This window comes from Suillus clintonianus (genome assembly GCF_016758775.1).
Source record: "Suillus clintonianus strain FC179 chromosome Unknown DEU56scaffold_38, whole genome shotgun sequence".
Taxonomy (NCBI): Eukaryota; Fungi; Basidiomycota; class Agaricomycetes; order Boletales; family Suillaceae; genus Suillus; species Suillus clintonianus.
This window is the reverse complement of record NW_024539262.1, coordinates 91,380-112,636: the sequence shown is the minus strand read 5'-3', so window position 1 is coordinate 112,636 and position 21,257 is coordinate 91,380. Positions and strand designations below refer to the sequence as shown.

At 49.6% G+C, this 21,257-nt stretch overlaps 10 protein-coding genes across 10 annotated transcripts; 5 read left to right on the top strand and 5 right to left on the bottom strand.

Moving 5' to 3' along the window:
- Positions 1-1,086: 1,086 nt before the first annotated feature.
- DEU56DRAFT_805809 (WD40-repeat-containing domain protein) lies at positions 1,087-3,649 on the bottom strand. The gene is made up of 12 exons (XM_041353309.1): positions 3,458-3,649; positions 2,887-3,407; positions 2,800-2,833; positions 2,682-2,743; positions 2,497-2,630; positions 2,402-2,442; positions 2,332-2,346; positions 2,131-2,281; positions 2,050-2,080; positions 1,917-1,998; positions 1,681-1,861; positions 1,087-1,619 (listed from the first exon to the last, which is right to left on the bottom strand). The coding sequence occupies exons 1-12, from the start codon at positions 3,503-3,505 to the stop codon at positions 1,246-1,248; spliced, it is 1,674 nt and encodes a 557-aa protein (XP_041208160.1). The 5' UTR covers positions 3,506-3,649; the 3' UTR covers positions 1,087-1,245.
- Positions 3,512-4,374, bottom strand: DEU56DRAFT_706710 (kinase-like domain-containing protein; the record flags this gene model as incomplete). The annotated part of the gene is made up of 4 exons (XM_041347424.1): positions 3,512-3,961; positions 4,010-4,047; positions 4,099-4,129; positions 4,189-4,374. Coding segments are annotated over 4 exons (705 nt in total), but the record flags the coding sequence as incomplete, so codon positions are not given.
- Positions 4,375-4,784: 410 nt separating this feature from the next.
- DEU56DRAFT_362479 (kinase-like domain-containing protein) lies at positions 4,785-5,702 on the bottom strand. Its single transcript, XM_041345862.1, has 4 exons — positions 5,410-5,702; positions 5,328-5,358; positions 5,240-5,277; positions 4,785-5,190 (listed from the first exon to the last, which is right to left on the bottom strand). Exons 1-4 carry the CDS (start codon positions 5,593-5,595, stop codon positions 4,969-4,971), a joined length of 477 nt encoding a protein of 158 aa, XP_041208158.1. The 5' UTR covers positions 5,596-5,702; the 3' UTR covers positions 4,785-4,968.
- Positions 5,703-6,319: 617 nt separating this feature from the next.
- Positions 6,320-7,934, top strand: DEU56DRAFT_805799 (kinase-like domain-containing protein). Its single transcript, XM_041353308.1, has 7 exons — positions 6,320-6,442; positions 6,501-6,621; positions 6,680-6,727; positions 6,779-6,964; positions 7,021-7,051; positions 7,104-7,141; positions 7,189-7,934. Exons 1-7 carry the CDS (start codon positions 6,408-6,410, stop codon positions 7,477-7,479), a joined length of 750 nt encoding a protein of 249 aa, XP_041208157.1. The 5' UTR covers positions 6,320-6,407; the 3' UTR covers positions 7,480-7,934.
- Positions 7,935-8,022: 88 nt separating this feature from the next.
- Positions 8,023-8,520, top strand: DEU56DRAFT_702114 (uncharacterized protein; the record flags this gene model as incomplete). Its single annotated transcript, XM_041347332.1, has 1 exon — positions 8,023-8,520. A coding segment is annotated over one exon (498 nt), but the record flags the coding sequence as incomplete, so codon positions are not given.
- A 1,902-nt stretch (positions 8,521-10,422) lies between these two features.
- On the bottom strand, positions 10,423-12,498 carry DEU56DRAFT_362313 (uncharacterized protein). Its single transcript, XM_041345861.1, has 5 exons — positions 11,923-12,498; positions 11,697-11,869; positions 11,485-11,633; positions 11,279-11,430; positions 10,423-11,225 (listed from the first exon to the last, which is right to left on the bottom strand). The coding sequence occupies exons 1-5, from the start codon at positions 12,042-12,044 to the stop codon at positions 10,475-10,477; spliced, it is 1,347 nt and encodes a 448-aa protein (XP_041208155.1). The 5' UTR covers positions 12,045-12,498; the 3' UTR covers positions 10,423-10,474.
- Positions 12,499-12,873: 375 nt separating this feature from the next.
- DEU56DRAFT_362282 (uncharacterized protein) lies at positions 12,874-15,874 on the top strand. Its single transcript, XM_041345860.1, has 2 exons — positions 12,874-12,929; positions 12,980-15,874. Exon 2 carries the CDS (start codon positions 13,078-13,080, stop codon positions 15,616-15,618), a length of 2,541 nt encoding a protein of 846 aa, XP_041208154.1. The 5' UTR covers positions 12,874-12,929; positions 12,980-13,077; the 3' UTR covers positions 15,619-15,874.
- A 107-nt stretch (positions 15,875-15,981) lies between these two features.
- DEU56DRAFT_805775 (uncharacterized protein) lies at positions 15,982-17,700 on the top strand. Its single transcript, XM_041353307.1, has 3 exons — positions 15,982-17,055; positions 17,129-17,319; positions 17,371-17,700. The coding sequence occupies exons 1-3, from the start codon at positions 16,124-16,126 to the stop codon at positions 17,640-17,642; spliced, it is 1,395 nt and encodes a 464-aa protein (XP_041208153.1). The 5' UTR covers positions 15,982-16,123; the 3' UTR covers positions 17,643-17,700.
- Positions 17,701-17,885: 185 nt separating this feature from the next.
- On the bottom strand, positions 17,886-19,653 carry DEU56DRAFT_362190 (uncharacterized protein). Its single transcript, XM_041345859.1, has 4 exons — positions 19,089-19,653; positions 18,946-18,976; positions 18,819-18,890; positions 17,886-18,769 (listed from the first exon to the last, which is right to left on the bottom strand). Exons 1-4 carry the CDS (start codon positions 19,465-19,467, stop codon positions 18,130-18,132), a joined length of 1,122 nt encoding a protein of 373 aa, XP_041208152.1. The 5' UTR covers positions 19,468-19,653; the 3' UTR covers positions 17,886-18,129.
- Positions 19,654-20,084: 431 nt separating this feature from the next.
- DEU56DRAFT_805765 (uncharacterized protein) lies at positions 20,085-21,025 on the top strand. Its single transcript, XM_041353306.1, has 3 exons — positions 20,085-20,384; positions 20,456-20,921; positions 21,003-21,025. The coding sequence occupies exons 1-2, from the start codon at positions 20,330-20,332 to the stop codon at positions 20,701-20,703; spliced, it is 303 nt and encodes a 100-aa protein (XP_041208151.1). The 5' UTR covers positions 20,085-20,329; the 3' UTR covers positions 20,704-20,921; positions 21,003-21,025.
- The last annotated feature ends 232 nt before the right edge of the window (positions 21,026-21,257 follow it).

Below are 21,257 nucleotides of genomic sequence, written 5' to 3'. Positions count from 1 at the left end.
GGAATGGTCCCAGACCCTCCGGAGGTCGGCATTCATGTGATATGGGAGGTGGGCTCAAATATCAGTATTTTGGACATATCTCCACAACCGAACCGCCGATTTTCTTAATTGTTGGCTCATATCCATCCCAGAAGTACCCTCCATGATATGTACCAGCCCACCAAAAGATATTTTTTTACAAGTTTGAAACCTATTTCTGTTTTGACCCTATAAATTGTGGTGATAAGTGATTTTGCAGCCTGGCACCCATTCAACATTGACTTCGGCTAGCTACAATGAGTTGGACATAACACGCACGTTCACATCGCATTGCAACATCATATGCAGGCATCGTCCCATGTTCGAGACTCACATACACAACTCGGACTTGTTCAACCTTGTTCAAAAGCAACCCGTTTGCTCGTCGTTCACAAGTTGCTTCTGTGCACATCTTGAACGGAGGGTAGAATGTCTTGTAGGCTATACAGTCCTCCGTCAGTAACGACTTGGGTCAAATTCACACCGGCACTGACTCAGGCCATGAGGATAACCGAATTGTTCAAACAGTGAGTGGGTGTTGTGCTGCAGCGTGAATCTGTCTTTCCAGATATTGTGTTTTAAGGTGGACCAGCAGATTCGCACTGAGTCTTGTGTCAGGGAGCATGCGGAGCCCAAAAACAAAGACACGCTAGGAGGCATGAAGTCCAGAGGTGTAGATACATCATATGTTGCAGGCTGGGCTAATATCATGTCTTCCTTGACAGCAGAGGCCAAGGTAACAAAGGTCAGAATAGTCTCGAGTGAGAGTCCATGAATATTTGAGAGTGCTTGGCCTAAACATACGAGCTCGACCATTGTAGCAACCGATTAATACTACGAGCCGCACTACTAGTGACAAAAAAAATACTATGTTTGGTGCTATTTGTGGTTGGCCGGAATAGGCAGACGGACAGACAGACGGACAGACCGGACTTTCGAGAAATCAAGTGCCCTCCAGTAGGTGGACAAAAATGCGAAAATATGGGGTGTGAAAATATGGTGGGGAGTGACCAAAATAGGTGGTGTGGAGAAATTCCCACAGTAGGTGGCCAAAAATGCGAAAATGTGCTGGGAATGACATGCATAGCTGAGATTTAAAAATATCCTAGATATACATGAGTAAGCATATGGTGGCTACTGCCCTGGGTATGACGTGGAGGGCATTATGCATAATGTGGTGGGATGAGCATCAACCATACATAACCATACATCTACAGTTGGCCATAATTATGCATGATTATGCCATGAACAGGTGGACCCTATCGAGAATGTAGTCCGTACGGTCGGTGCTCTTTCTCGACGACAGCTGGATCCGGGCACCGGCGCTGGGCCCAGAATGGGCGAAGACGCATACTGATCTGAGACTGTTGTCATACCAGCATCAGTGCGCCGCTCGAAATAAGATGCGTCATCAGATGAGCGGTCCCCCGCTGGCGTCGCCCATATGCGTACCGTACCGTCGTGGCTGCCCGTGGCGAACATGAAAGGTTCGTCAGTGGAATGATTCCATGCAACACATGTCAAGACCCCGCCAAATGTTTGAGGTCGAATGTAATGGAGCAAAGCTGCACTATCACGATCCCAGATATGTATATCCCCCGCTGTGTCGGAATGTTCATAAGTAGAGTTCCCGGTAAAGAAAACAGGTCAGGAAAAACGTACCTTTTCCAGCACATAACACTAGCTGGTCATCTTTGCCGCCAAAGTAGCTCGAGCCCGCGAAATCCACCTGAGCTTTGGGCAGATACGTGTGGCGGAGAAGAAGCCTCGCGACTTGTGCATAGGGGCGTTCGTGATCTCTAGCATCTCGCACTAGCTCCATCTTCCATAACTGCGGAGGTGTCTGCAAATATGAAACGGGTGAACAGATGATGTGATGCTATCATGGCTCTCGGTACCTTGCGCTCGAAGGAAACAAGCACGTTTCCACCTCTTTTGGACATCGTTATGTCACGCACGTCGTTAACGACGGGCGTCTGGCTTTTGAATTCCATTAGTGAAAGAGTCGAAACGATGAAGAAGGCGACTTACTTTTCAAATGCTCTAGTCTCGATGTTGAAAACTGTTGTATGTGAAGTCAACCAGATGGCTGTGGACGTGCATAACGCTTACCTATTATACGTTTCTCAACCCTAGTGGTGCGGCTTGGATGCAATCCATTAGGTGCCGCAAGTAGTGGACCCACACCCAGTAACCGCTGGCCATCTGGACTCACAGCTACATTGTGCAACTGGATGCGACCAAAGTGATACGAATCAAGAACCTTGAAAGACGTTCAGTCGGGACTCCGCTGGCACTGAGTAATTTAATCACCTTCCCTTGAACGTCCTGAAAATAGAGTTCAACAATGGGTACACAAATGATTACAGTTGCGCTTACTAACCAGTTTAAACACATCGCTACCTTCGACAGAGAAGAATTGCGCTGTCGTAAAGCATTAGCAACGTACAATCAGACAGGAAGAATGAAACTAATTACTCTCGCTACCAGGAAGCCATGCAATAGATGATACGGAGTGCGGCCGATCGATTGTTCTCTTACAGAGTCCTTCCTCCGTCCAGACCTTGATTCCACGAGTTAATCTCGTCAAGAGAATCGTACCAGACGCAGACCTGTCCAATCGCATTTGAGGATTTTAAGATAAAACACACTGCATTACATACCAGGCCACCTGGCCGATAAAGCCTCGCACGTGTACAAGAACAGCTTGATTTTGAAAAGAATCCTACACAGCATTAGTATAAATATCGTTTGTAGAAGCGCGACACCTCGTTTGCTTACTCCGACACGAAAGATGACAGAAGACCGATCCCAACTTAACGCAACATATCAGCCCGAGAATCTACAATGAATCAACTCACAACGCACCTTGATGTAGCGAGATATTTACCATTTGGGGAGAATTGCAGATGACAAACAAGAGCAGTGTGTACGGAGAGGTCATGTGTGGGTTCCAGGGTTTTAAGCTTTGGGATCAAGATCGAAACTCGATCAAAAGAGGGTGTTCGTGGCGGCATGAAGGGCCGTAGATATAGCGGGGTCTGCCCTGCTTGCTGCTGTTGCATCATGATGACAGAACGCACAGCTCCCTTGAAGCGCTGACGGGCAATGGATCGACGAGAAGTCTCGCTCTCTTCACTTGCAAGCGCTTCCATAGAATTGGGGCGCTCAGTATATTCCGAACACACGGATATAGCTACTTCGTGGCGGTGACCAAGTTCAAGCATCCTCGGGCCCTCCTGCGTGGTAGGAAGAGTATGGTGCTTATGTCTGTACCGGGTTATCGCGTCGGTTACCTTCTTGAAAGACACTCGTCTTATCAAACCGCGAACGGCCAGGATGCGTTGATTGCAGTAGTGTATGATCTTCCGCAACTCCACAGTCGTGTCCTGTGAGAATAAGAATTCAGTCCAAGTGAATAGACCAATCATGGACATACGTCATCTGTTAAAATCTCTAATTCGGTCTTCAAAAAGTCCATGGTCATTGAGGCGGATGGACGAGACCCTGCAGCTGACCAACACTTCTCAATCTCATTCCAGCGTGCGTCGGTTATATCTGTCGCATCCGGTGTCACAGGGCGTGATATGACGTCCCCATTGAGAATTCTTTGAAGGACTGAAAAGTCATAGTGGACATCGTGCCAAGGGATGACCAAGGCGAAAGCCTGAACATAGGTGATCACGTCACAAAGCGGATAAGGGCTGGCAAACTTCAGACTCACATGAAACATGACACGACCAAAGGAATACATATCGTTCTGCATGGTCGGGCTGCCGCCTGCGGTAAGCAAGTCAGGCGCAATCCACCTGATCGCGCCAGATCGAACGTTTGATCCTTCAATCATGCGGTTCCCCAAACGGCCGCCAAGAACAGTCGCCAACCCAATGTCTGTGAGACATGCTTGGTATTCCCCTTCCTTGAAGTCCACCAAAATATTGGACTGCAACTTTTCGTCAGCCAGTCTTTATGCGAAAAAAAGTGAACGAACACTTGTAATGTCTCCATGAATAATGCCCGACCGGTGAACTAATGGCAACCGTATTAATCCACGAAAATATGAAGGAAAGGAAAACGAACGATACTCAAGTCCAGACGCTATGCCGTGAAGCTAGTGGATATTGACATGGAAATTTTAGCGTGCTATCATGCATCTAAAAAGTGGCTCACCAGATTCAACCTCGACCTAATGTTCAATCTAGCACCCTGGTCTGCGATAAGGCGGAGGAGTGTGCCGTCTGGAAACCATGGAAAGACAAGGGCTGTGTATGGCCCAAACCCGTCTGTCGTTCCGAGAAGAAGAACTATGTTTTCATGCGCGAGGATCGCCCAGGTCTCAACCTTGTCTCGATACCGCTAGCAGATCGGCATTAAGCAATGTACAGAGAAGAGTTGGAAAGACTCACATTTAGATCTAGCTCTGAGATTGGAATCCTGATGGATTTCACTGCCACCTTCGATACAAGAATCATCAACTACAGCACCAATATCATGCCGGCATCGGTCAAACCTTGATAGGGCCAGCCTGACGTCTCCATTCACATTTATAAACATTTGCAAATGCACCTCCTGCTCGATAGTCGTTATTTGTACTAAAGATCTGACCAGTCAGATCCGCTGGTAGTTTCGAAATTGGCGTCTGAATTAGATGTATCAGATTTTGCCAACGATCGAGACACTTGGGCTGCCAAACCTGCGAGGCGTCAATCTTAAATTGATTGATGTCTTGAAGGACTTCTGGAGTCTCCGGGCGATGCCCCGGTTCCCAAGACCAACATCGTTGAATCAAGCTCCATGTGTCGTTAAGGACATTCTCAGGACGCGTGGGAATGGTTCTTCTCGACAGCTCAACGGTGATCTGATGCGAATACTTCTTCTCTGACCATGGTATATCTCCAGAGAAGATCTGTGCAAGAAATCTCAATATGGAGCTAAAGAAAGACGAAGGGATCACACAAAGAACATCACACCACCAAAAGAATAGATATCACTCTTGAAATTTGGTCTGCCAGGGTCACAGTCGATTCCGATAACTTCAGGTGCACGCCATCTGGAATTGAAATTGCCTGCCGCGGTTGTCGTGGTCAACTGCAGCTCTGAATCCCCTACGACTGTTGCAAGACCAAAATCTGTGAGACATGGATTCCCTGAACCGTCGATCAGCACGTTTCCCTAATATATATGAATGAGTGTATCATCCACAAAAGACGACTGCACATACAGGGTGAAGGTCTCCGTGAACAACATTCTGCGAGTGAACTGGGGAGGCATCAAGAACAAAATTAACAACACGATATAAGCCGACGAACGATCATTGAGGCCCTCAGCAACACCCTTGACCTAGTAGTAGTATGAGGACCAATGTACGCGTTTTGTGAATAAGGGACTTACCAATTTGACTTTCGCAGAAGCAGGAAGAGTTTCTTTATCCAGGTAGACATAGAGTGTCCCAGAGGGCATCCATTTAGAAACAAGAGCCGGTAATGGTGATATACTACCAACTCGTGCGAAACCAAGGAGCGGAACGATATTAGTCGAGTCACTCAGCCTGAGCCATACCCTGAGTTCCCGAAGCATAGCCTACACAGACCAACAGGTATGATTTGAGTTAGCACAACTTAGTGGAAGACTTACTTTCTCAACTTTCGCCATAGCTTTGTTAGGATCAATCACGAATACCTTCACTGCAACCTGGTAGATATTAGATAGAAGGTTGATTAACTATGGTCTCTCATACAGACCTCTGTTTTGCCTTTATTGATGGTACACCGATAGACTTCGCCAAAGGAACCAGAGGTAATTGGAGATCCAAGCTTGGTAATTTGAGAAGTGAGATCCATAATGGCATTGCTGCGAACAATGATGAAGGCAGACCCTGACAGATTTGGGAGCAGACGTACCGTTCAAGCGCAAAAATCCCCATGACTCTGAGTAAGTAGGTATGGCTGGTCAGTTATAGGTGGCAGGTATGCAACGAGGTACTGGGTCAGTATTTGAGGTGATACAAGCACCTACCAGACGCTTATAAGAGCAGCCATGCTGCACAATATTTGGTCCGAGAAGCGGTGCTCGCCGCGAGGCAAGGACGTAATAATTAGGACTCACGCACATGACGGTAACGCTATCGATATGTTCAGGTTGTAGAAGTTTGTATGTGCTTATACCATACTCTGGATGCCTACGAATTCGAAATAGTGAACGAGATCGAATGACCAATTTTTGTCTAAGAAATTGAAGTTCTTTGAAATTTAATTACAGTAAGCAGTCCATCCGAATCATATTTGTATGTATTTGGTTTCTGTTAGAGAACTTACTTTAACGTCGTAAGGTGGCATAATGCCACCTGCGGACAGCAACTGCACTCAGGATTCTCGCAGGTTCGGCGACCCATGTCGCTACTCCCGCCAGAGACCCCCTACCCTGTGTATGAATCCCGATATTGAAACAATTCGCCATTGATTTATCTCATTTTCTCTCATTAGACTGGCACTGGCAGAGGACCTCACAGGTCAGATCTTTGGCACAGTGAATGACTACGTCGCAAGTGGTGCATATGGGAACGTTTACAGATGTGAATTGAATCGACCGTCGGGTCCTGTCAAGGTCCGGCAAGTGGCCAAGTGCCAGCGCAACTCGCTGATAAGCCCGTTGATTACCACAGGTTGCAGTGAAAGCCTTCAGGTTTCATACTTCGGAGCAGGACTTAAGAGTAAGGGTCTATATTTTCTGTTTCGAACACAATTCCATGTTGATTCACCAGAGATTTCGGCGAGAAACTGCAATCTGGGCACACCTCATCCACGACAATATTGTCACACTTTATGGAACGACAGAAGGGTTTGGGCCGAGCCCTGCCCTCGTCTCCCCGTGGTTTCCGCTCGGCACACTGTTACATCTGGTCACGGAACAAGGTGCTAGATTGAACATCATGTCCAAAATGAAATTGGTGACTCGGACGTTGTTCAGCCGCAGTGGGTCTCAACTGAATTCTATATCCACTAGCTCCACGACATAGCATCTGGCCTCTACTATCGTCTGTCTTGGTTTAATTGCTATCGTACTTCCACTAATAATTTTTCCATTAGTTCACTCTTTTCCCATTGTTCACGGCGACATTTCGAGCGTGAGTTCAACCCTCGTACATTTGATTGCGTTCACTAAAGAATCCAGTCCAACGTTTTGATAGACATCAAGGAAGGAGAATACAAGCCATGTCTTACGGACTTCGGGCTGTCGAATATTCTCGGCAAGGTTTCTCGCAGCGATGCGCAACACTCTGTTCGGCCTGGTGCAATCAGGTGGACTGCACCTGAGTTGCTCGAGCAACATCAAACCGACATCAAACCAACCACGCAGAACGACATCTATTCCTTTGGTCGCGTCATGTTTCATGTAATTATCTCAAGTTCAACACAACCTATTTTTTTTTTAAAAAAACAATTGCTCATGACCAGGTGTTGACACTGATCATTCCTTAGAATGATACTGACGACTGGAAAGTCGCTCAAAAGATCCTTAGTGGAGAGGATATCTCGCGTCCTGAGATATCCAATGCAACGTCTGACATCACGGACGCCCGCTGGAGTCTGATCGAGCAGCGTTGGTCAATTGATCCATCTGGTCGTCCACCTGCCTTCGTGGCCATGGAGTATTTAAAGAGCGAAATGGGGACTTTGGTAAACGATGTAAGTTTTGACTGGCGTTGTCACACAGAAACTGAGGTCCTTGCTCAACAATGTTCTTGTTGGCGGAGCACAGGAAAATCATAAAGTTGCATCCTTGGACATTGTAAAAGCGGAGCAGATAACTGAGCTCATTCCCCTCAGCCACAGGGTACAATCTCAGGTAATTCACTAGCCCGTGGTCGGAGTATTTGGCTCATCCTTATCAACTAGGCTGAGAGTATGCGTCGCTTCTCTAGGATCTCAACGTTGGTGAGCACCTATCAATGCACCGTTACTTTTGCCCTCATCCTTCCATGCTGGCAAGTCACCTTCAGGGCCTTTGAATGTGTTGATTTTCGGGGAGGCTGGAGTTGGTAAAAGCTCCGTCATCAACTTGATTATGGGACAAAATGCCGCACAGATGTCACTAGATGGAGCAACCTGCATGCTCGAGCATACCTCCTATGAAGTCCATCTTGGGGGCCGCAACTTCAAATTTTGGGAAGTTTCATCCATCGAATCGATGGGTTTCTTCCGGAACTTTTTTTACAAATGGCGCCTGAAAAAGTCGTACAAGAGATTATACAAAGATGATGGAGTTCACCTTCTCATGTATTGTATGAGGGGATCGAGGGCCCAGAGAGCGTTGCTCAAGGATTATAAATTTTTCGCCAACATTGTCGGCTCCACCACCGGTCCAGGCGGCGTACCGGTCGTTGCTGTGGTCACCCGCTTCGAAGGTTATCCCAAGGTCATGGATAGCTGGTGGACAAAAAACGAAGGGATTCTGGAACACCTCGGGATGAGGTTCTCCGCGCACGCTTGTATCACTTCGCTCCTGACGATCCACATGAATCACTCGCCATGCGCGCACGTCGACAGCGATCAGAGCATGTTGTCCGCCGCCTCATCTATGACACCTATTAAGCAAGTAGAAATTGGGCCTCTACCTCATGACAGTAGTCGCATCTTGGCCTCCGTCGGGTAGGCTCTATACCTTATCATACGTGATTATACTCTAGATTGTATAACGCACAACACGTACTAAACAGATGTTTGTACTTAACTCTATAATTGCACCTACTTGGTCCTAGTTTAATATAATCGCAGCGCGCGCACGCACGTCCCCGGTTTCCTTTTGTTTATTGTGCTACGTTGTATCATTCTCCCTCCGCAGGTTATATAAATTCCTGGCCAAAACTTAAAGAGTTTAAATCGTTGTTGTCTTCGTCACTCACCAAACCGCTCTGGGTACGAAAGCACGCAAAGCAAAAGTCTCAGGCTCACACCGAAACAACGTGCAAGCCGCCCCCAAAGATAACTTCCGATGGATGAGTGTTCCATTGGAGTTCATACTCACCCGCGACAATCTGCCCTGACATGGAACACATTCACATGTACAAGCGGAGCAAACTCGCCACGGCAGAAAGCGTTAAAGCAGGCTCGAGAGGATCAATGTCTAACGCTTTACGACGAGCTCTGTACTAGGAATTCCCGGGCATCTCCCATTCTCGACTCTGTCTCGTGACAACACACAACCATGCATCTACGTGAGCTGGAGAAAAACGCTCCATGCACTGGTACTCGCTATAAGGCAGCAGGTGAAGCTAGCTTCCAGGAACGCGCACAATGGGCCATTTTCCTGTCGGCTGACTCGGAATCTCATCACAGTGGAAATCCAGACGGACACTGTTCTCGCTATTTTTCAAAACGGTCTCCAAGCCTCTCAAATTTCCAAGCGTCGAAGTAACATATTTCTTTAACTGAGTTTGAGGCTTTGCCCGAGTTTACGAAGCTTTCAAATTCTAAGAGATGGAAGCCAGCTCTCCCCCGCAATAAAGCCTGCCACATCCCATTTCGTGATTCCTCCGCTGCATGCTCCTTACCGAAACGCCCCTCCGCACAATAGCGCTGTCCAAGTACCATGGCAGAAGCGTCCTGCCTTCCACCGTCACTATACGTCACTTATTGGAGAGGACCGCAACTGCCCGTATGCATCCTTCATGACGTTCCAACACCCGAACGGGTTTGGTGCCTCAGGGCGAAGTACGCTACTTCTTCCGCCATTCTGGTGGTGTTTTGTAGCGTCAAGCACGGTCGTGGTAGGCTTGCTGCTTTACAGAATCAATATTAACTCGCTTCTTTTCCTGAGCAGCAGGAGACTTTGGTGGTTCTTCCACTTTGGCACGGCTGGCAGTGAGGTATGAACTTCGATTCATTGGTGATTTGATGAATTCTTCACGTATGCGAGTGCCGCTCATTAGTACGATTCTCTCATTCTAATGTCATTTCAAGGCCCTGGTTATGGTTCAATCATTTGTCTGCTCTAGTTCTTGGGACGGTTTCTCACTCACTCTGGTGTATGGCTCTCCCCATGCGTTCATAGGGATCGTACAAAGTGTCCTAGGAAGTTTGAAATCGCTTCTTGGGGAACTACTTATTTTAAATTCTGTTGGCCGATGCAAAAGGCATTCCGGTCGTTGCTCGATATATCGTAGTTTAAGGATACTTGTAGTCGAGGCGGCGTACACGCTGTTACATAGTACTGTTTTACAGAATGAACACCTAGATAACGGGAAGCGATGTCGGGTGCTACGAGCGTTGTCACGGCAGCAACAGCACTCAAGTGAGGTGGAACGTTCAATACTTCACAGTACTTGTGCCCAACAATGTTCCAGCCAAGTATGAAAACGGACTGAGATGAACGACATCCACAACAAACAATCCAAAAAAACAGCAAGTCACAGTAACACAACATAAAAATTGCATAAAAACAACTTCCCGACACGCGCCTAGCTCTGCGAAATCGCCTTGATCATCTCCGACCCAATAGCGCTCGCCTCCTCAAACCTACTCTCAAAAAACGACGCCGTCTCCAAGAACCGCCGTTTATACAACTCCAAGCTCCCAAACGACACACACTGGCTCCACCCGCGCGCGGCGACAACGAATTCCAAATCGTCCGACCGGTGCGTGACGTCGTACACCGCTGAACGAATAGCGGCGTCCAGCCGTTTCGGCGACCGAAAGAGGTACTCTGCCACACCGATCCACATCCTGAAAATAGGGGTCGCTGCGAGGTCGAGGTGGTCGAAAGGCTGGATCTGGAGGTGGGCCCAGCAGTCTACCATCGCGAGGAGCGCGAGGTGCGAATTCGACGGGGGCGCTGTCGTCCCTGTCGGACTGCCATTCAGCTTCGGATTACCGCCAATAGTGAACTGATCAAGGACATCCTCAGTAAGGAATATGGGAACGCGATCCGCTTCGGCTGTGCCAAAGACTTGTTCCCGTGCGTGGTAGATGCGCGTGCGGAGGCCTTGTTCGTCGCCTTCGAGCATGAGTTTGAAGAGGGCGGATGCGGAGGATGCGTATTGGTCGATCTGGATGCGCGCGGAGGGGTTGAGAATGGCGAGGCCTGCGTAGACGTGCCATTTGTTTGCGTAGATGCGGAGCATGATGTTTACTTTGACGGTTTCAATGCCGCCGACGTATTGGCCTTGTTCCCAGGGGTATGAGCGCTGGCTAGCCCAGGCTGTGCCCATGCTGTGTGACGAAGGATGAGTCAGAAGTGGAGTTAGGGGAGTCTTGACTCGTACGTGAGGAATGCGGCGTGGGTGACCGCTTGGACATTGGCGGTAACGAGGTCGTGGTCTTCGTATGTCAGATATACGAAGCGTGAGCCGAAGCAGCGGAAGATGCTTTCGACTATGTGAAGAGAGGAGTCTGGTGCGCGGTGTTGTATGAGAACCTGTTATAAATAACGGCATGAGGTTTGTTGATAAGGTTGTGGGAAGGAACACACCAGGGGTTGACCCTCAGGGGAAACAGATGGACCGTGGAGAGAGTGGAGGGATACAATATGGACGTCCGGAGGGAGATATTTCTCGAATGCGAGTTTCTCGGGTGCTTTGACAGATGTTTGACCCGAGACGATTGCGCCGACTTTGGTTGCTACGTATTTGTTCCCACGAAGGTCAGGTTAGGAGGAGAAGGAGAATGTATGGGAAGGCGTACAAGGGCCATACTGTGCGACTACACGGTCGATATACTCGGCTTCCACGGAGTACATTATGAAGTCTGAAATTCTGGAAACTGCGTGTCCATCTGGATGGACGGTTATGCCAGGAACGTCTGCATATTGTTGTTTCAAGGAGTCGAATTTGTCGGGAATGTCACAGACGCTGATTCTAGGGCCAAATATAAATGAGATGAAGATATGTTGATAAGCAAATGAAAGGACTTTTTCCATCCTGCGTTGGAGAGGTGTTTCGCGTACATAGCGCCCATTGCACCCATTCCGATCAAACCGATTGTGGGTTGTTCTTCTACGGGGTCATTTGGTGAGATATTGGAGCGGACCATGATTAGTGTGGAGGGAGAGTGTAGCTGAGTGGATAGAGGTATATCGAGGATTAAGAGGGGGCGAAGAGGACTAGGGATGGAAATTGAGCTACCTGGATACCAGTGGCTATGGGAGCTAAGGTGCAGGCTAGTGCGCAAGAGCGCTAGCAACTGTACTGGATGCCAGGACTAGCCAGAAGTTTTGAAACCGGGGCTGTCGCGGACTACGGCAGACTAGTCAGTTATGGAGATATGCGCTAGACATGAGCGTGGGAGAGCGTGAGCCCGACATTGATGACAACGAGCTCCACATGATGCTCGATTGGTCTGGACGTTGAGGCTAACTAACATTCGATGTGGGTACTCATGCATGCAGGATATCTCAAGCAAAAGAATAAGTAGTCTAAAAGATGCCAGCGAGACTGTTACAACGTTACAGTGAAGAAGCTGACATAATCAAGGATGAAGGGATGATGATGATCGTTTGTTGTCTGACACCAAGTTGTGAATGCGTGCCGTATGTCCGAGAGTCTCACTTTCCGTTGACCGGCCCCACCATTTATAGCCATAACTGTTCAATTGGTTTGTTCGATTATCCTTCCCACATTCTTTTATTTTCATCACACTCCTTTCAACGGCGTGCAACAGCCAGCGACCCACCGTGCAACCCTCTTTTTGCTTCCGATCAATTTACAGCTCACCGAAGAAAGTATTAGACCAATTCTTCCAGAATCTTGCTCATATCGCTCATAGCGGATCGCCCTCCCGTAATCCTAATTCTAGCTTCGCGCCCATCAATTCTACGTACTCTGTTGTACATCTATTTGCTTCATCTCAAACTCAGAGGCGCCTATACTCAATTCCTTCTCCTCTCAACCACCCACATCAATTCCCCGCCCGTATTATGTGCGTATCCGTTTCACTTTCCCCAGTTGATCTTCATATCTTTTGTCTAGGCTGGTCATCACCTAACGATTTCTACAAATCTCGATCGCTCCATTGTTGACTTGCCGTTTGATCTGATACAATCCACATATTGATCAGACCCGGTACAATGTTCAACTCTTCTAACCATCCGACCCCGCGCAAGCGTGCAGCTTCCCACTCTACCGATCAAACCCTGCACCATCATCATCATCCCTATGTTCATGAACGCCTCCCGTCATCCCCCGCGAATCCTTTTTACGCCCAGCCTCACGAACCAAGTACCTCTTCCAATTCCTTGCGCAGGTCGGCATCACGACACCCTTACGTGCAAGAAAATACCCAAGATCGCATACATCCCTCCCTCCCCTCCCCTCACAATCCCAGTCCTCAGTCCAGCCCCGTCACGTCCCCGTCCTCCGCACATGGCGGCAGCAGCCGCTTCGCTGATTCCCAATCATCCTTCACATCCGAGTCAGCCAGCGCTGATCCCTGGCACTCGCCCTCAGTACTCGAACAGAATAGGATGCTTGCAACGTCACGCCAACCACATTTCAGTACCCCCCCATCCCCGGCAATAAGCGGACGCTCCAGATCCATTACTGAATCTGATCTTCTCCCTATGCACGGTGCCACTCGCAAGCGTGTCTCTAAATATCCTTCGTCTTCTGCACGCCCGCGCACCGCTCCCAATTCGCCAAGTCATCCTACCCTGGAGACCCCTGAGTCCCCTGTTGCTATGGGCATCAAGTTCTTCCTCAGCAAACCTGCACTGCCGTCCCCAAGCCGTCTATCACTACATTCAGACTCGGGGGCCTCGTCACGTTCACGCCTCACAACCCCTCGCAAGTCGAGACCCCATCCACCTGAACTTGACGTCTCGGCATTCCCCTTCACACCCGGATATTCGCATCCAGATCATGCCACGAGGGGGAACAGCTCCCCACCCACCAGCGTACCGCTCATAAGCCAAGACAGCCTTTCCTTGTCTACCAATTCCGTGCCTGCACAGGGGAAGGAGCAAAGGCAGCGGAATGTTCTACGTAGGAAGCCGTCTGCAAAGGTCAAGCGAGAAATGGAGATGAGACAGAGGGCAGCGTCTGCGCAGGGTTCAGAACGCCCCTTGCGAGATCCCCCATTGACACCTGCGAGTACTGTTGTTCGGGCATACAAGCAGCGAGAGGACACACAGCCCATGGAAGGTGACCCTCCCTCCCCTTCGCCGATCCCATACTATACTGTCTACGGAACACAGTCGGAGCACAGAGTTGCTGCAGGAGGGCCGGATGACAACAGCAACTGGTCGTTGCACGCGCACGTCCTGGCCGAACAGCGCGCCCAGACCGAGCCGAGCAGAAGCCTGTCGAGGAAGGGAAGCCTGTCAAGAAGAGTATCGAGTAAATGGAAGAAGGCGACGGGAGGTGTTAAGGCTGAGGAGTCTCCCTCGCATGGCCACTCCATTGGCCGATCAAGCTTGCAAGAGAGCCACTCTTCCAGCCGTATCAAAGACCGCGGGCAGTCGATGAACGCAGGGCAATTTGGTAAGGGCCATACCCGCTCAGCGACCGACCCGCAGAGCAAATCGGAGGGTTCTAAGATTTGGAAGCTCATGAAGCGGATTAGCACGGGCGGGCTACGCGACCGCTTCCACGCTGATACAGCTCCGCCGCCTGTCCCTGCCATTCCAAAAGAATTGCTCAACAGTCCCCCTCCCCGCTCCCAGACAGTACACAGAGACGCGCAGGCTACGTCACATAAGCCTTACAACGCATCCATGCCAAGAAGTATCGCTGGCTCGGGCCCACGACCGAGCATGGCAACGTCTTCGTCTTCTCCTAATTCATCCGAAATGGCTTCGGCAAGTTTCTTTCATACATCACACTCGAGGGGATCGTCAGTGTCCTCATATGGAGAGGAGACTGCGCCGCCTTTTCTCAGTATGGGGGATCGGCATATCGTCCCCCCACGGGAGTTCAACCATATTCTGGGTGATCACACGAAAGATCAGGGCTTGATGTCGCGTTCTGGCAGTCATGGCCAAATCTATTCTGGGCGAGCTACGCCAGAGGCTGACGATCAGCACCAGGACACCTCGCCACGTACACATACACATACATTCCCGATCACGCACCCCATTCATTCATTAACGTCCCTCAGAACCCACAGGCTTGGCGAGAAGCCGTCTACAGCCGCATACACTCATTTACATTTACTTCCTGATGGAAATACCTCGCTTTCTCCACCACCACGGCCTGCTCGGAGTGCGATGCGCTCAAGCAGTTTTTCTGGTGAACACGAATATGAACATTCACCTTCCCGATCCACATTTGATGAAGAATCAACCTCACGAGATGGAGTATCTCCATCTCTCCGTGCGTCCAGCGCTATCAGCGAGGCGTCTACTGCAAAGATGGAGTCGTGGTCGAGATCATCGACGTCCACATCCAAAGCCCCATCAGCCTCAGCCTCGCCCTCGCAACTCCGTTCAGCCATCAACTACCGCGAACTCAACGCTCCCCGCCGACCGCCCCTCACTGAGCGCGAGAAGGCTGAGATCTGGGACGACCTCCTCGAGCGCAGCGCGCTAGCAGGAGGAACGCTGCATCTTGGTGGGAGCGGTGAGCTTGAGTCGGATAACTTACGGTTTTCGAGCTGTTCTGAGCATCTGTGATGTATGCATGCATTTTACCCCGAGCTCCATCGATATATATACCCGACAACAGCATGCACATGGATATACACATTTGGTTGTAATTTAAATGAGCTAATCGTAATCGGTCTTGAGGTTGTTGTTCGACGAGACAAGACGTGCTTTGTTTCAAGTATGTCACGTCGTTACGCCCTTGTCCGTGTATTTGTTCAATTAGTGTTGTATGGTGTCGGCCGCCAGCTGCAGCGTTCCTTCGAATCGAATCGTCTCAGCCGTTCCAGGCTTTAAATTTCAGCGCTCATGCCGATAGCCCTGATCTCGTGTGTGCATTGATCAATTGATAAGTTAACGCGTTGTTGATGGCTGTTGACGCGATGTGGATGACACGTAAGTCGCATTATGGCACACCCGAAACTCTCAAGGCTGGCAGCGGGCACCCAAATTCAAGTTTGCATCGTTCCTCTTGACGTCTACCGCTCTTTAGACATTAACCGATATCTCTGACTAGGGCTTGCTCTCTGTCCTAATGGGCTCGACGCTCAGTCAACCGTCGCTCGAATGGGCCGTCGCGGCTGGTATTGCAGGGGCTGTAGCGTATAGCTACCTCACGTACTCCAATTCCAACTCCAACTCTGGCGCACCTGGTACTAGTACCTCTGGACACGCCACGGCCACCGCTAGTGGCAAAAGTGCCAAGGGCAAGAAGAAAAAACAGACACAGACACATGCCGGCGTCTCAGAGCCGTCTGAGAAGCCCGTGAGCACTACCACCACTCGTGCCACCATCATCGCCACCACCGCCACCGCAGCGTCTGCGCATGGTAATCCCGTGCCTGAACCTACCGTCGTCCCATTTCCGCATGTTATTCCCGGTGAATTTGACGCCGTAGCTAGCTCGGAGGACGAGAGTTCACAGGTGAAGAAGAACAAGGGGACAAAGAAGAAGAAGAAGCAGAAACAGAAGCAGACGGAGAAGCAGAAAGTAACAGTGACGGCAACTGGGGCAGCTCTCGATGTCGAACCGCAGTCAAGCGGCGACGTTCATGTGCCCGGAACATCAATATCACCATCACCATCCGTTGACATGCCAAGCGGCGAGATGTTTTCTCCCAAAGCGGACGAGGAACGGCACACGCCTCGCATACGGTCTTCTTCTCCGTCATTTGACACTGATTCCTCGTGGACGCGGATAGACACCCGTCAAACACCAGCACGAGGCGCTAAGACCGCTCCTGGAACTGGCACTGGAACAGGATCAGACGATCAAATACTTGCGATAACAACGGATATGACGAGCAGTGACGTGGGTCCGTCAACCGGCGACTCTGTGTTAGCCGAGCATACGGATGAGGACGAAGATATCCATGTCCACGCCCATTCATCCGTATCAGATAGAGATAACCGTCGAACGCTGGCTGAAAGGCTTTTGCCCAAACCAAGGAAGACGGCCGTCGATGAGTAAGTTTCGAATTTCAGTTCATTTCAAGTTACGTGGTGCTGATTGGACCACCTGTTGATGTAATTCCTGAAGCATGCTTGAGCGCCCGGATTATCCAGGTTTAGCGCGTGTGATGCGTGTACATCCTCGGGCCGATGAGGCGCCGGCACCTGGATTTTCGTGGAAGGATTACGAGGATGTTGATGACGGCAGCGGTACTGTAAACGATGCAGATGGGGAGGGCGATGGCGAATGGGGCATTGTCAAGGGAAAGGGTCGCTCAAGTAATTTATCCCTATTTTATTTGACTTGAAGATGAGGCTAACTGACTACAGAAGAATCACGACCCTCGACAACGCCTTCGCAGGTTAATATACAGCAGGCTCCAGACCTAACCAAGAAACAACGGCAAAATGCGAAAAGAAATCAGATGTTGAAAGATGCCAAAGCAGACGCTGAGGCAGAGCGGCTGGTAAAACTCGCCGAACGTAGGCGTGCTATGGAGCGTGAGCAGATCATCGATCAATCACGCCGTGGAGGAGGTAAGAAAACTAGCGGTGGCATGCAAGCTACCGTGGATAACCGGGGGAAGTTAGTATGGGACTAGGAAAATTGCACCCTGCACCAGTTTGAAATACAATATGAGACCACCGTGATCTGCGCTAGAGACATTTACTGACATGTTTAGGATAGGCCTAGTAGACTCGTGGTATTACTAGAATACAAATCTCGTAATTGTGTCGTGAAAGATGCTCAGAAAAAACGAGGCTGGAGTGGGGTATGTGATCGCCAAATTAAAGCGAAAAAGTCATGTCCGGCGCACCGGGAATGGAATCTGCGGAAGGTATTTCTCATACAAGGATGACGCGTGGTGTGGAGTGTGAGGTGAATGAATAGAACTGAATGCCACCAATGATGATCAAAATTAACCTATGAGCCGATGAAATGGACCGATGCCGGAAGAGTCTATCGCTCTACAGGACCTTGCCTTCGGTCTCTGTTATCCCCCCCTTCCCGCCCTACGGAAGGATCACCATAACGTCTGGATGAAGATATATGGTGTGTCCCTGGTGACATTGACGAGCCTTCCATTGTCACACCAGCTGAGCTGGACATCGCCGCATGTTCCATCGCTTGTGGATGTCGCATAGAAGTTCCACTGGGCCTTTCCAACTTTTTGGAGCCGGGCGCAGACGCTCGCCCAGTATTCTGAGCGTCTGCGCGTGGAAGTTTTTTGACTGGGAATCAGCATTGTAAGGGGACGTTATGGAAGCAAGCGAAAGCGGGGACTGCCTAACAATAGTAGGAGATTTGGCATCTGAGGAATGGCGGAGATGAGATGGGCCAGCACCCTGTGATACTGATTGCGTGTTAGAGGACGATGAAATGGAAGGCCCGTGGCTCATTCCGGACCCCGCGATATGAGGTGAGGAAGAACCAGCATAAGATTGTGATTTTGCCGGGTCTTGAGTGAAAGAAGATGATGGGGGAACATACAATGCTTGACCCGCGGAGGAATGGGTGGAGTGGTAAGAGGTTACGTTCTCTGATGACGGCGCCCCTGAAATATCAGGAGGGATTGAGTACATGGACACGTTGGCAGGGCCGCCTGGTGGGGGGAAAAGGCGCGAGACCACGGATTCAAGGTGATCTAGTCTTGACTTGAGTTCGTCGTATTCAGCCTTACTTCTGGCCTTGAGTTCGTCATATTCAGCCCGACTGACATATTTGTCACTGATCAATTATATGAGCGGGGCGTTCCGGCAGGATAGACAGTGCTTACACAGGCTCTAAAGTTCGCCATTGGCATTTAGACTGTTCACCGCGCCTTGTACATGGCCCGCAGGGCTGCGCTCTGAAAATGCGGAGTCAAAACAGGACGGCGACATGGTGACATTACAACCGCCGACCTGTCACATTTAATCTTACGCCTTTTGCATTCTGTAGAGATCGCGTGACGTGGATAAAAACAGCAACATAAACAAGGGGGCAAAGATTGGTATCGATAACGATGAGCGACGTATTAATAAAAATAAAATAAAATAAAACTTACCATTACAGCTCAAAGCTTGTCGCCGGCGTTTCTTTTTCGCTGGACCTTGCTGCTCTATCTCACCTTCTGGCTCAGAATCCATCATTTCTGAACGGCTGTAAAGGGCGTGTTGTGAGGGAGGTTGCTGAATTTCGTTGGAGCCAGAGGGCGCTGAATAAGATGTTGGGAGTGGATACGGGTAAGAGGATGGGTCTGTGGTTGGCAAATGCTGGGCCATTCCTGAGGGTGGTAGATAGGGGTGGAGTTGACGAATAGAAGGCAAAGATGGTTGCTGGTATGGGGCGATAGGGCGGGTCTGGGGTGAATTTGAGGAAGCCATTAAACGAGGAGGGGGTGGATGATTTCGCCCTGGGTCGGGCAGCTGCCTGTTGTTGTCCATAGGGAAAGGACAGAATCAGTAAAGGGTGGGGCGGAGAAATCAAGATCGACAGGGCATTTAATACGAACCGGAAAGAAGAGGAGATTTTAAAGAGTCACCTGTGACTAAATTGAAGCAAGGAAAGTAGGGTGGCTGTTCGGTTATATAAGGGAAATTTGGATTAGTGTTTCAGCGAAGGTCACTAAGAGAATTCCGGATAGTGACAGAAGCCAGCCAGTGCGGGCCTTGCGCCAGTCGATCGGTGTGGTATTTAGAATGGGTTCAGTGAGGTTGACTGTGCCCCTTACGATCAAGACCTTGTAAGCCTGTGATCGCTGAGCTCAGGTTCGAGTAAACAAACTGGAACAAACCTTGGTTGTCCGCTAGTCTCCGCTGTGCTCGGCTGTTAACCGGCTGAGTATTTGAACCAAGCTCAAGCTAAGGGTATTCCTTTGGCTTAGTGTCGGGACCTTTGAAGATAGCAAGCAAGCAGTTGTTGCTACAGGCACCAACACCCCAAGAATTCAGTTCCGGTGATTTGCTAATGACAGTGTGGAATTAAGCTTTAGTACATTTTGATTTCGGTTCTTCCCGGAACATGTCCGTCTATCTCCGGCTGTCAACATCCGAAAACCTATATCTCTTCTTCCTATACCACAGCTAACCACAGCTGTGCGATACCTGATAGGTCCCTCCTCGCAGCGACTCACCGGGCATTTACCGCTCTTTCATGTCCGTACACCCGCGTTGCCCGGAAAGCACGGTCAGCCGCCCTCTTCCACCGGATCATACGTACATCTACCTATGGAAGGTCTTTTATTACTTTTACATAGTTGGTTACCCCTGCGCGTCTATCCACACTAGCTCTCTTATCGAATAATCAATGCCACAATCGTCGGGTGATTGCCTCGCGGCTGACCTCCTGACATCAATACCAGGTGCGTACAACATGAGGCTAGAGAGCACTTTGGTCACTGATCATCATCAACAACCATTTTGCGCCCCATAGCATACCATGTATATTTGGTAACACTGGTTCCTCTTGGAGTGTTCCATAATATCCGAATGACGCCCACATTGGTCTTTACCATACACAGCGCCATCGTGTGTATCGTAAGTATGGGACCATCGATACCGCGAGCTTTAGTTCCTACCAAGCCTTTCCCTCGGGTTTCAAATAATCCATGTCTTCGTAGGCTGACGTGCGGCCATTCTCATGGTAACTATCCCTCCTCTTTGAACCGAAAGTCCCGGTGAGATTCTGGTATTATTATCCGCGAAAGCCTATCACGAAGTCCACAGGAAGCCAACCCGCCGCTAACTCCAGAGCGGTCCTTCCGTAATCTCCGTCATCAAGCTAGTAGAATTCCATCAGGATATTCTATTCTCAACGGAGCAAATTTGCTGCGGTGTCGTGGGGCAAGACCGTTTCCCCACAATCGTACGTTGTTTGACGTTAGCGACGTAAATACAAAGTAGGAAACACCTAACGCCGCTTTCGCCTGAGCGAAGTCACTGCAGATCGCTCATCCCTATTGACATCATATTCTTGACAGCATGTGTACGACTTCGCTAAAGGAGATACTCCATCCACCTTTTCTATTCGCTCCTTACCCTGAATCAATTATTCAAACTGGTGCATGTGCCTTAACGCCGCGAATATAGCAATCAACTGTCTTGTCGTAATCCACGTTTTCCACAGCCCAGCTGGGCCCACTAGTCTGGTATTAAATCGATGCAACTGTGGTTGAGTCTGTGCCAATTCGATGTCTGTGTTGATTTCGCAATCAAGCCTCGTGTAAAGCGCGCCG

Coding starts and splice junctions, on each gene's coding strand:
- DEU56DRAFT_805809 (XM_041353309.1), bottom strand. CDS start 3,505: ATGACCATGGACTTTTTGAAGACCGAATTAGAGATTTTAACAGATGAC. Junction 2,744..2,799: donor CTGTCATCTTTCGTGTCGGA/GTAAGCAAACGA, acceptor AATGCTGTGTAG/GATTCTTTTCAAAATCAAGC. Junction 1,862..1,916: donor TTGTTTCCTTCGAGCGCAAG/GTACCGAGAGCC, acceptor TCATATTTGCAG/ACACCTCCGCAGTTATGGAA.
- DEU56DRAFT_362479 (XM_041345862.1), bottom strand. CDS start 5,595: ATGCTTCGGGAACTCAGGGTATGGCTCAGGCTGAGTGACTCGACTAAT. Junction 5,359..5,409: donor CTTCTGCGAAAGTCAAATTG/GTAAGTCCCTTA, acceptor TACTACTACTAG/GTCAAGGGTGTTGCTGAGGG. Junction 5,278..5,327: donor TGCTGAGGGCCTCAATGATC/GTTCGTCGGCTT, acceptor ATGCCTCCCCAG/TTCACTCGCAGAATGTTGTT.
- DEU56DRAFT_805799 (XM_041353308.1), top strand. CDS start 6,408: ATGTCGCTACTCCCGCCAGAGACCCCCTACCCTGT. Junction 6,728..6,778: donor CTTCGGAGCAGGACTTAAGA/GTAAGGGTCTAT, acceptor TTGATTCACCAG/AGATTTCGGCGAGAAACTGC. Junction 6,965..7,020: donor TCATGTCCAAAATGAAATTG/GTGACTCGGACG, acceptor TATATCCACTAG/CTCCACGACATAGCATCTGG.
- DEU56DRAFT_362313 (XM_041345861.1), bottom strand. CDS start 12,044: ATGGTCCGCTCCAATATCTCACCAAATGACCCCGTAGAAGAACAACCC. Junction 11,431..11,484: donor CCCCTGAGGGTCAACCCCTG/GTGTGTTCCTTC, acceptor TATTTATAACAG/GTTCTCATACAACACCGCGC. Junction 11,226..11,278: donor ACCCACGCCGCATTCCTCAC/GTACGAGTCAAG, acceptor TTCGTCACACAG/CATGGGCACAGCCTGGGCTA.
- DEU56DRAFT_362282 (XM_041345860.1), top strand. CDS start 13,078: ATGTTCAACTCTTCTAACCATCCGACCCCGCGCAAGCGTGCAGCTTCC.
- DEU56DRAFT_805775 (XM_041353307.1), top strand. CDS start 16,124: ATGGGCTCGACGCTCAGTCAACCGTCGCTCGAATGGGCCGTCGCGGCT. Junction 17,056..17,128: donor AGGAAGACGGCCGTCGATGA/GTAAGTTTCGAA, acceptor TAATTCCTGAAG/CATGCTTGAGCGCCCGGATT. Junction 17,320..17,370: donor CAAGGGAAAGGGTCGCTCAA/GTAATTTATCCC, acceptor AACTGACTACAG/AAGAATCACGACCCTCGACA.
- DEU56DRAFT_362190 (XM_041345859.1), bottom strand. CDS start 19,467: ATGGACAACAACAGGCAGCTGCCCGACCCAGGGCGAAATCATCCACCC. Junction 18,977..19,088: donor ACAAGCTTTGAGCTGTAATG/GTAAGTTTTATT, acceptor CGATCTCTACAG/AATGCAAAAGGCGTAAGATT. Junction 18,770..18,818: donor TGGCGAACTTTAGAGCCTGT/GTAAGCACTGTC, acceptor ATAATTGATCAG/TGACAAATATGTCAGTCGGG.
- DEU56DRAFT_805765 (XM_041353306.1), top strand. CDS start 20,330: ATGCCACAATCGTCGGGTGATTGCCTCGCGGCTGACCTCCTGACATCA. Junction 20,385..20,455: donor CCTCCTGACATCAATACCAG/GTGCGTACAACA, acceptor TGCGCCCCATAG/CATACCATGTATATTTGGTA.